General features: G+C 38.3%; 1 protein-coding gene across 1 annotated transcript in view; it reads right to left on the bottom strand.

Annotated features, from left to right (window-relative positions):
- The window catches only part of PIK3C2G (phosphatidylinositol-4-phosphate 3-kinase catalytic subunit type 2 gamma), a 205,741-nt gene that overhangs the window by 55,983 nt on the left and 137,249 nt on the right, over positions 1–12,509 (bottom strand). Inside the window, exon 24 of the mRNA XM_086466907.1 lies at positions 1,846–2,002. Coding sequence (XP_086323033.1) covers positions 1,846–2,002 — 157 coding nt within the window. The remainder of the gene's footprint in view (positions 1–1,845; positions 2,003–12,509) is intronic.

Raw genomic sequence — 12,509 nt, forward strand, 5'->3', positions numbered from 1 at the left:
GCAATGGTTAGTTTATTTTGCCCCTTCACGATAACATCTGATATTCTGCATGGAAATTAACTCAAAGTGGAACTTCCTCACAGTCTATTTACTTTTCTAGAAATGACCCATGCAACTAAAACATTTTGATACTTAACAGTTTCTGACCAACAGCCCATGTCAAGTGCAGAACCAGACTCACCCTTCCAAACATCACTGGCAAAAACATGGTGTTCGCAAGCTTGTCTCATTTGTTTAATTTCCTTTGACATGAAGTGCTCAATGATGGGGTGTGAGTATGCTGCCAGTTATTTTTCAATTATGAAATGCCACAAAATTGACTGAATGGCAGCCCATTGACAAATACTAAAACATATCTGTATGCTGGCTTTTAGCTCAGCATTATTACCTTTCCTTAAAGATCAGCAGAAATAAAAGAAGATGCAGCATGTCCTGAATATAGACAAACCTGAGCTATATCCGGGCAGAGACAGCTAGTTATTTCAGAGCTCCTGCTGGGAACATTTTCCTAACACTCTCTCTCTATTATCCCAGAGTAATCTAACATCATTATCTCAGCTGCTTGCAGAAAAAGGGACTGCACTGGGGACAAGGACATGGGCAGAATACGTAGCTATATTTGCAGCATGCATCTTTAGGCAACCTGTTCAGAAACGCAGGGATTACGGCTGTGGATGAGAGAGCAGTGGTGCTCCTGAGTTTTCCAGAGGCTCTTTAACTTAGACAGTGTCTCCTACAACTGCACTCTGCACTGCTTTCAGTGCAAAATTATGCTTTACGATGGGAACACAGATTTGCTGCACCTTTGTGACTACTTAGAAGCAGGGTTAAGAGATCTGGGGCAATGCTTTCCGCTCCATATTGGGAAATCATTCATTGTATCGCTGCATGAGAATCCATAGACAAGAAGAAACAAGATAAGCAAACTCTTGCTGTTTCTCCCCTCCCCATTTCAGAAGTTGAAGGTGATAAAGTAGTGTTTACAGAGCAACTTCTTGGCTGTACCCCAACCTCAGCAGGGGTTCTGTTTTCATAAGGTTGTGTAGTTTTTTCATGCACAGACCAGTCACTTAGGTTTCACATGGGGCCCTGGACATAAGTTTTAGATTAAGATCTAAACCAAAAAACTTAGCAAATATTAGTTAACTTACTATTCTTATTCTACCCATGAAGGCGAAAAGCATTAACTTATCACACACAAGTAAAAAGAAGTACAAAGCAGTGATGGAATCTGCGACAGCACGTGAATCAGTAGGAACATTTAAGGGATTAAAAACTCCTAGAGGTCTTAAAATCCTATACAAAAGAACTTTTAAACCTGTGTCAATATGAGTACTGCTCTTTCTTTCTTGTGTTTGCCATCCTAAGAAGGGGGTGTGGAAATGTGCAAAAAGCATTCTAATGGCATCATTGTTAGCTACAGTGCTGCTAGGTACTGTTGTATCACCCACTCTGTGAAAATATTTAGTTCACTTTGTCTTACTGTAACCATGAACAGGATTGGTAAATGGTTTCTTGAAGACCTAGAAGAAGCACTGAGTGAAATTCCTGAATGTGAAACTTGTACCCACCCTTGTTTGCAGTTTTCTGCTATTTTGTAAAAAAGAATGCATTAAAAAAAAAAAAAAAAGAAAAAAAAAAAAAGAAAAACCAATCACCTTCGATTTTTCTTTTCTCAGAGACTAATACTGAAATTGGATAGTTTCTTTGCACAGGAAGTGCCAGCACTAACATTTCCAGCAGTGCAGCTGATACCTTTTCAAATCACAGTGCTACTGGAGGCAGCAGAGAAGTGGTAAAAGGGAAGAGGAAATAGATTTTTGGTTTCATCCTCAAGCTTCTTACCATCTCCAGCAGGTTCAAGAGTAACTGGCTGTGTTTCCTGACTATATTATAAGCGCGACAACAAAGCTCCACAAACTCTTGAAAACGCTGTGGGTTTTTTCCACCTTCTGTGATGAAATACTCCATCTCTGATGTGAAGATGAAGGGAGCTCGGTCTCTTGAAAAGAGAACAATTACATGAGAAATTTTACCGAAAATAGCAAATCGTGCAAGAGAGTTAGTATTTGTAACTCATTATTTGTTTTTGTTTTGTAACTCAGCATTTGTTTTTCCAGTATTGCCTTCCTCATTATTTCATCTCTCTCTTTCTCAATGCAGACAGCTCTATGGCTCTGCCTGGTGTCACTGACTAATTGGGGCAGAGACAGTTTTCACAGCAAGAGCTTCCTAGTGAGAAATCCAAAAACTGAACAAGTTTGGAGCTTACATGTTTTCTTCTGGCTCTTCTTTCCTTTTCTTTTTAAACTCTCATTGCTTTAATTTCTTGACTCCAGCCTGAAAGTGAATCCGGAAACAAGTTCTCTCCTGGTATTGAAATATTTAAAAGTTGTTCTCAAAGAGGATGGGATATAAATATCAACTCCCTACTAGGCAAGGCCTACAACTTCACAATCTAACAGCAACAAAAAAATACAACAGATGATCCTATCATTAAATAAACATCATTCTGAAGGGATGTTTCCGACCCAAGTTACAACAGCATGAAACTAAATACATTGTCTTGTTTTCTGTACCGTTGCTCTGTATTCACCCTAGAGTAAATGAGATGCAGAATCTGACACCATGTCTTGACTTTTTTTTCTTATCACTAGCATAGTTTGTGGCTATGGCATGCTATTGCAGAAGAAAACAGGTTAGCCAGGCTTCTGCTAACAATCCTACCATTTGAGAGTTTCAGAAAGGCCTCATATACTGCATCCTCACACAAGACAAAAGCACTGCAGAGATTTACTCATCACAACTGTGTATACAGAGGCATGTAAACAGATCACAGGAAATATACACTGTGTGTTAACCCGTAATTCAAAATGAACTTGAATAAACTAAATATTCTTGGGAAGCTTGAATGCAGAAACAAATGTGAGGATCTCTGTTTCTTGCTAAAACCTCAAAGGTGGGCTGAGTCTGAACCCACTCTCCTTGCTGATTCATTCATAAATGAGAAGTTTTCCTAGCAGTTTTCCTCATTTGCCCATAAAAATGCCTGTGTTGTATCATCACAGAAAGAAAGTCAAGTTGCAGTGAGATTCTAGGCTGCAGCTGGAAGTCTCAGTCACAAGAAATGTTCAGGTGGTCTTCCCATTCTTACGTTTGGAAATTCTTCCTGGTTTACATTGAAGCTAACTTTGAAACCAGACCTTCCATAGGAGTTGTTCACCCTAAAGCAGCCCAGGCCATTAACTTTGTGTTGTTTCCTTTTTTAGTATATCATTCCATTTCAGCTAGGTAGTACTAGGAATGATGAAGGTCCACAATAGTAATCCTTTCCTTCCACATTTTTCTGTATTATGCAAGATGTGAATTCATAGCGTGACAGTTATGTTACGTTATGACTGTTATGTATTTATTGTGTAGTTTTGTGCTGTAGCTCTCAAAGAATTACAAACCTGTGTCTTTTACTGATTTCAGAGAAAGATTTTCCCAGAACCTTCTTTCATTCATTCATTCCTTTGTCTTTTAGCTTATCTTTTGTTTAACAGAGGTATTTAAAATAGACATTAAGTATTAAATAAATTGATACACTTAGGGGTCATGGAAGTCAATTTGTTGAGAAAGAGAGGGAACCAGAAAATTAGCAACATTAACATTTTCACTTATCTGTGGACAGAAGTCCAATCTAAATCCTAATTTGAAAGCATTTTAGCATTCTGAGAATGTCTAAAACCCAAATCTGTTTCTCACCTGCATTTATGTTTTTGGGCTAAAATATTCCAAATCAAAACTACTGCTGTAAAGGTCCCATATTATATATTTTGTTCAAAATTCATAGTTGACTTCTGATATCCAACTGCATCAAGAGACACAATTACACTATGAAAACATAGCCCTTTTTGAGCTAGTCCAAGCCTCCCACATTAAGCTTCTTGAGCTGAAAACAGATACTGCAATCAGAAATTACTTTACTGGAAGAAATACGATGTTTAATATTGTGGGGTTGGGCTGTGGGCCAACTTCCACATAAAGCGATGACTGCAACATTAGTCAATTCTCTTACTGTTGTTGCTAAAGAACCCATTTGAACATATAATTAATATTTCAGTAACCTGCAAAATACAATGTAAAAATTTGCTTTCCCTGGTTTTGCTCAAGCTCTTGTGATATCAGATCCTCTCCTGCAAGGTAACCCCTGAAATCAGTCAGATGCTGAAGCTCCATTCCTGCCTGTGTCTAAGTATGCCAGCTGCTCATAAGGGGAACACTTTGCAATTGAAATAAAAAAAAATACATAAAAACATCTTAGTATAGGAGACAAGACCCACTAGAAGGAACAACACAGTAACTTCTCATAATATTAAAAAGCAAAGTTTCAGTGGGAGGAGATGCTTACTCACTGAAGACCACATAAAGGATTCCAAAAAACCTACTGACTGGGCCAAGTAACTGTGTACAGATGCAAAATGTTCATTGTTGCTTTCACAAACTCCTTTGGAATATAAAACACAGAAGGGGATAGTTTAAAAATTACACCAGGAAAATTACAAACAGCCAAGACAAGTCACCATCCATCATGCATGGGAAAATTTACATCAGCAAACAATTGAGGCTGGTTTAGCCTACTCAAGAAAAAAAGCAATGCATGCCCTGGTGTTGCATGAGCATTCTAATTTATCACACACACACACACGTGCAGATGAACCTCACTCTGGTGCACAGCCTGTATTTCGTTATTTCCTGGAATCATAGACTCATAGAACAGTTTGGGTCAGAAGGGACCTTTAAAGGTCATCAAGTCCAACCCCCCTGCGATGATCAGGGACATCTTCAACTAGATCAGGTTGCTCAGAGCCCCGTCCAACCTGACCTTAAATGCTTCCAGGGATGGGGCTTGTACCACCTCTCTGGGCAGCCTGTGCCAGTGTTTCAGCACCCTCCTTGTAAAAAATGTCTTCCTTAGATCTAGTCTAAACCTACCCTCCTTTAGTTTAGAACCATTACTCGTCCTTGCCACGACAGGCCCTGCTAAAAAGATTGCCTCCGTCTTTCTTATAGGTCCCCTGAAAGGTACTGAAAGGCACCAGTACATCTCTAACTGACAGCCACCTTTGTGGCACATTGCTAAGATCATACTACATGATGGCATTTATTCAAAAGATATGTAATGCATCCGAAGGCCTGTTAATAATAAGTATGAAAGACGTCAGCCATTTGGACAGAAATCCATTACACAGCTTGCGCACATGATGTTATCTAAAAGATAGAAATACGTCTTACCCCAAAACGTACCTTCAAGATCACAGCTAAGCCCTATAATACTTTACAACCATAGGATGTTCAAAGACCAATGACTGTGTTATGGCCAACGGGACAAGAGCCCGTTGGCCTAAAATCTGTATCTATTACAACTCGCTGCCTCCATGAAGTTGCTGAAATTACTTGCATCAGTTTAACAAAACTGGTATGATGAAGAATTTTCAAGTAAATGCCTTTTATCACATCTCTGTAGAAGACTAAAATCCTTTTTTTCTTCATGGTATGCTAAAGAAATATACAGAATTGAAGCATTCTTGAATGACCTCTACTGTATAATCGTAACGTCAGGTACCATCACTTCTAGATTAAAAAAAGCCTCATTCAGAGAACTGGTGTGACTTGAGATAGACCAAAGATATACAGCCAATAAGCCTCCCAAAACCATTAAAGCTACCTTATAACAGCTCGCTCACTTCCCCCCCCCCCCCCCCCCCCCCTTTTCTTTTTCCTCCACTAAAGCCCTAGATGAGATTAATGAGCCTTTTGGTTTTATAATAGAAATCGGTCAAAAAGGCAATAACCCTGTTTATGACAGAGTCTGATTGGAGCTCTGGACCTTAAAGACTTATACTTTACTATAGCTGTGACATAAGAGTTTGCTCAAGGCATTCAGTGAGAAGCAAGGCTAGTTTTATGTTGTTTTTATTCTTTTTTTCCTGTGTACTGCTTTTAGAGATCTAAGATTTTCATGGGAATGTGTTTTGCAATTCCTCTGGAGATTAAGAATGTTTGGATGATATGTCGTGAGACGGAGGAAAGAAAGGAAACTTCAAGCAACTGAACAGATAATAATGCAAAAACAAACTTGGTCTGGGGTGATGGGAACATTTACTGGGACTTCACTGTAGACTAGAAATATGCCGCATTCCTAGAGGACCAGTAAGAACATCAGGATTTGTTATGAAACACTAGATGTAAACTGATTAACAAAGCTTGTAAGGTCAACAATGGTTTTGGTTTTTCTACTGTGAATCTTACAGTAGAGAACATTTTAGAATGATACACTGACTTCCTTTTACATTAAGCAGAAAAAGTATATAAGATAATCAACTACAAATGACTTTTACTCTGATCCAATCTAAACTACCTATAAGTGTAGTTATAGAAAAGTTCAAGTCATACCCAGTAATACAATGAGATCAAAACAGTTGTAGTCCAAGTTGTCATATGGACACAGGAGTCAGTGCGTGAGAAACCATACAGGACTGTTTGCAATCTAAAAATCAGCTGCTCAGCAGCATATGTCCCCATATATTCCTTGACTGCTTAAAAACCATTTCAGCTGAGTCAAGAGTGACTGATAGTATCCAGCACAACTATGTGGAATTTAGATGCATCCAGCAACACAGTAAAAACTTTTAGTGAGTCTTTGAATGCTGACATCCTTTGCTCTGCAGCAAAAGCCGAAAGCTTATAGAACACACACAAAATAAATGAACAGGAGTGCTTATTTCTCTAAGCCAAGTAAAAATATCTCATCATAGTAATCATATGTATTTGTAGATATAGAAAAAATCATAAGCATATGTATCCCTTTCATGTATTAAAGAATGAAACAGTGAACAACTGCACAATACAATTCATCTCAAGCAAGCACATAGAGAGTCACAAAAAAATATGCCTGGAAAGATGAGATATTCCATCTGTCAGCTTACCAGGGCAAGTTCAACCATAAACATGCTTCTGAGGTGCTTATTTAGCCTATTCTTAAAGATCTTTAGTGATAAGAGTTCTTCTCCAACCTCCCTATCAAATTTCTGTTCCCGTATTTCCCCTCACAGAGTTTTTCCTTAATGCCTAATCTAAACTTGCTGTGCTTTCATCCTATTAATTCTTGTTCTTTCCTAAGGGAACATGAAGATCCTGTCTTCTTTACAGCAGACTCTAATATATTTGCAGCCTGTTATTATGTCTTTCCTCAATCTTCTATAGACAATTGTTTCAAACTTTTCTTGTAAGTCTTGTTTGTTGATGTCTGATAATTTTAATTGCTTTTCTCTGGACTCCTTATCCACATCTTTCTATAAAATGAAGAAAATATTCCAGCTGAAGTTTTAGCAGTGTCACATGAAGAAAAAGCACATTTCATCCTTTCCAATTCAATTTCCTATCATCAACCCATTTCAATTTGTCTGTAGTATAACTCTCAGATCCTTTCTGAAAATCTACCTATCACTGCTAATCCCAACTTTCATCACAGTCAAAAACTCTTACAATAGGCCTCTATTAAAAATTGAACAAACAATTCTCTATCCCATCATACTTGTTACTAATGAAAATATTGAAAGATGTCAGTCCCACCACAAAACTTATGGTATGCCATTTGGTGTATCCTTCCATCTTGATACTGAAACACAGGTAGGTGCCTTCCACAAATGGTTGTTAAAACAGTTCTTCACTGTGTTGGTTTTATCTAGGCAGTGCCTTCTTAACTTATGATAATGTTATTTGTGAAAGTTACAGGAGCTCTACTAAAGCTACATTAGCTGACATCAAGTTATATGATATCTGTTCTTTCTCCTCTATTTCACAAAATGATCCTCTCCTGGAAAAAGAACCACTCAAGAAAGGTGAATGCTCCAGGAGGACTCTACAGTGCTTATTATTCTTATGATCACTGTTATAGGAGACGACAGCCTCTTCAGCAAGCATAGAATCTAAATGCTGTAAATACATTTTAAAGTCACCTCATAATAGAGCGGCAGTTCTGAGCTTTGTATAAAATAGAAATACTTCATTTGCTGGACTTGACGGCAGTTTTCCCACTGACTTCATTGACAGTTGCTGCCACTGGCATTTTTGCTGGCTTGTATTGCAAATCTCTGTTCAGCTTTGTTTAGATTTTTTTTCTTTTTTCTCTTTCTTGTAGTGGAGAAACCTCGTTAAAAGTTCCACAGATACGTGTCTGCTCCTGAAAAGTGTAAACAGCCTCTTGCTGAGACTTTATTCCTCAAATCACCCAGACCTGACATATACCCATCCACATCTAAATAAAATGACAGTCTAAATTTAAATTGCCAAATAGTAATTACAGTGCTGTAAAAAGGAATAGAAGAGAGAAGTGAATTAGAAAACTTGAAACTTCATTCCAAAAACCCAGAATTTATTTATCCTGAGGGATTTACTCTCAATTGTGTTTTTAATAGCTTTTATTTCCAGTAACAGACAGATGGAGAGTCGCTTGCCCAAGCAGAGAACTCATGACAGCTTCAAGGCAAAAGGGACATAAATAGGAAGAGGAAGTAAGGACTGGCTACAAAGGAGAAATACACAAACTCTGCCTGGTTATGCAGAAATGGTGTTAGGAAAGCCAAAGGTCATCTAGAGTTAAAACTGGTGGTGGGCATGAAGTGCAATAAGAAGTTCTACTGATCCATCATTAGTAAAAGGATGAACAATGTAAATGTGGAACTGCTGCCAATTGGTGATTTAGTGACATTGGAGCACAGACAACGCTGAGGTCCTCATTGCCTTCTTTGCCTCAGTCTCCACTGACAAGGCTCCCCAGGTGGTGGGTAGCAAGCTAAGCATGAGCCAGTGGTGGGCCAAATACAAGCCCTGGAAGTGATGAAGCCTAACAGCATCCTGGGCTGAATTCATGGGAGACCAGTCAGTAGATGCCTTGTTACATACTTAGCACTTCTTAGTCCGTATCCGGCCAAAACAAAAAAGATGTCGCTAAACTGGAGTAAGCTCAGATGAGGGCCATCAAGATGTCTCGGGCTAGAGCACTTGCCTAGGAGAAGCTGAGGAAGGTGCGTGGGCTTGTTTACCCAGGAGATGAGAAGGTTTTCAGGAGATCAGACAGCAATGTTCTAATATCTATAGGAGGTTACGAAACAGATGGATCCAGGCAAGAATAGAAAATTGACAGAGCTGAGGTTCTGACTGGCCATAAGAAAAAATCTGTTCACTACGAGGATAATTAAATATTGAAACAGGTTGCCTGGGGAGGTTATCCTGGGAGGTTTTTAAGATACAACTGGACATAGCCCTCGGTAAACTGGTCTGAATTTAGTGTTGCCTTTATCCCTTTAATACTTATACAGAAAGATTCCTGAATGCCCTGAATCCTAGACTCAGGTAAACTACAGGGCCTGGACATTAAAAACATGCATCTAATAGTATTTTTGACCTACATTCTTCTACATATCTACCAGACAACATGGTTTTAACTCTATTTTCTGCCATTTCTGCTGCTGTTTGAGGTATCTACTGCATAAAAAGTTTTCTAACTACAAATTTGAAATCTCATTTCTGATTACAGTTTTACTCACATTATTTTTATATTAACAGCTGTCTTTAGAGGCAGAAGCACCAAACTAGAAAGAATCTTCTGAATTCCTTAGGTAACTGAGGACAATTCTTAAACCATTATGGTCTTAGTTATTCATTAAGTTAGTTCTTCGTATGTGTATTTCAACATTGCTCTTATCATTATTTTTCACTATCAAGAGACTTAATGTTAGCTTTCCAGTAAAATCACTGTGTTGGACATACCTGCTATTTTGATCAGTAATGAAAGACATATTTCGCACATTGGACTAGCCTATTCTGAAAGATTTATGTGTTGCTGTCAGTAATTGAATTGGTTATATTGAGATTTAATCATGCTTCACGGATATGGTAGAAAACAAGCTATAATCCTCACCTAAGCTAAGGGCTCTGATTCATCATTCTATTAACACCTAGTTTCCCTATGTAAACTGAGCCGTATAACTATTTATTTGTGCCTCTTTGCCCGTGCAAAGTGCAAGGGAACGTGACTTAACTAAAATCCCTTTCATTGTGGTTCAACTGAAGTTAATGAGTTTGCAAATCATGGAGGTTTGATCACATCTGGTCCCATAGAATTACTATGCTAAATGACAGTATAGCTAAGACAAATGTTGACAGCTGAGGTTAGACATGGTTACAGTTCTTAGTGTAGACCTAGTATTTGCAGTGTGTATTGCCACAGGGACTCATCTGGAACCTTACCTTGTAAGAAGAAAATTGGCAAGGCTCGTGATGGGAAAGCACAAACTAGTTCGAGGCATCTCTTGATGGTATTCACTCTGGCTGCATTGCCTCAGTCTCTGCTGTGACCACTAGTTATTCTGCAGTCTGACTACAGAATTTATTCACTTATGTAACAGGATGTCAACCATTTTGTACAGTCAGCTGACTGCATATTTTGGAAGAATCCAAAAAATATCCTCCTTGAAAGATACTCTGCTTTACGAACGTACATGTCTTCACTAGCTTCGAACATTGTCCTGTTGCAACCTTGTGTATCTTATAATGGTTGGTTAAAAAGCACTACTGTGTCCAGCTCAGGCACCTTCTGAGCTAAGTTAGGAACCCTTATTCAGATAGACACATACAAAACAGGCTGCACTCAAAGTCACCAGCAATCAGACTGCAGAACAATGTTAATATGGATTTAAATCCTTTATATACTTCACGTTCAATACCTATAGTTGAAAGTGCTCAGTACAGCATTCTTAATGCCTTATACCACTTCTAAGACTATCAAATTTTCCAGGTTTGTTAGGAATTTATTACTAACCCTATTGATAAAACACTTGAGAGTTAATTCACAAGGAGATCGGAGCAATTCCTCTTGTTAATAGAGATTGTTGGACAACCACTTTTTGTGTTCTGACTGACCCTCAGTAGTGAAGAAAGGATTTTAAAACCCAGGCCTAAAAGTTGCCTTAAAACAAATAGAACAAGTGCGGTTATATCCCATACCTATCAAATATTCAGCTAACAGGGCTTTTCAGTATGAGATGGCTATTTGGAAAACATAGTAATAGATGGTTGCAGGAGTTTCGTACACGACCGGGCAAAACAGAGCAATAAACTAGTGATGAAGAAATTGAATTGCACAGAAATTCCTTAGGGCAGGGGACAAAATCCTACATGAATTAAATATAACAGTACGCTTTCCAGTTAAGGATGAAGGACAAAGGCATAGCGTGCAGAACGAGCAGGAAAAGATACCAAGACCAAGCAACAAAGATTAATTTAAAATTGCTTGATGTACACTTGACTGTGTGTGAGAACAGCTCCCCCAGAACATAAAAAGGTATGTACAGAAAGCTTTTGGAGAAAGATTATACAATAAAATGTTTCTGATGGGAGCAGGAAAGAGAAAATATGTGTCTCTAAACAGTTACACTTTGGAAAGGATAACAAATAAAATTGTATAACCAAAATGGACAATGAACATGATGTGTTTTTCCCTTTATTTCTGTTTTATTGTTACACTTCCTGTCTCTAGAGTCACATTCTACAAAAAATCATGGAGTGAGTAAGAGAAAGAGAAGGAGGAAAGGGAAGAGAGCAGGAAGAAAACTCTGAAGCAGGAAGTTGATAGGGAGTCACTTAAATAACTCGTGTGCAGTGAATCTCCCAAAGTGGAGGGAATTCTGTTGGTGGCTCTGAAGGCACCAAACAATTTCTTTAGCCCAGACAATTGTTAACAAGAATATATGATAACTCCTTCAAGAAAGCGGCTGTTCCTGAACATAGAAGAGCAGTTTATGTCATACTTGAACTGAATGAAAAGCCAAGGATACTGAGAATAGCGGGAGATGAGAACTGAGTTCCAGGGAACTCAATTCATCAGAAGAACAACACACTTGGATAGGGTCAAATACATACAGACAATGTGTGGGAAAAACAGTGCCTCACTTAACTGTCTGGGTGCATTGAAAACGATAACCAAAAAAATTAAGGATACAAAGTGGACAGTGAACATAGTTTATTCTGATTTCAAAAAGCTTTAGTTAAACGCCTTCCACAAGAGGCTATTGCTGAAAATAAATGACCAATGGTAAAGGGCAAACTACTATCCAGACTTGATCATTAGAGAAAGCATCAAAACAGTAACAATACTCTTCAAGGCAGACAAATATAACAGAAGTGCGTCTGAAACATGACTGCAACTTGTGCTGCTCGTATGTTCTCAGATTCGACATGTGCTTTAGGTGTTTAATTCGGGGCAATTAGAGACAGTTGACTTTCAAAGCAATGGACTTCTTGTCTCATAAATTCAAGCCCCTTTAGGCCTTGTCACCCTGGAGGTGGGACTGTTTCATCTTTAGGCCTTTATGCATATTTCACCTTTCAGTCTTTATGCAAAGACTTACATATATGACTATCTTTAAACATCTGTATAATCTTATTAAGATCTTTGGGGCTAC

Source organism: Leptosomus discolor, chromosome 1 (assembly GCF_034619465.1).
Source record: "Leptosomus discolor isolate bLepDis1 chromosome 1, bLepDis1.hap2, whole genome shotgun sequence".
NCBI lineage: Eukaryota > Metazoa > Chordata > Aves > Leptosomiformes > Leptosomidae > Leptosomus > Leptosomus discolor.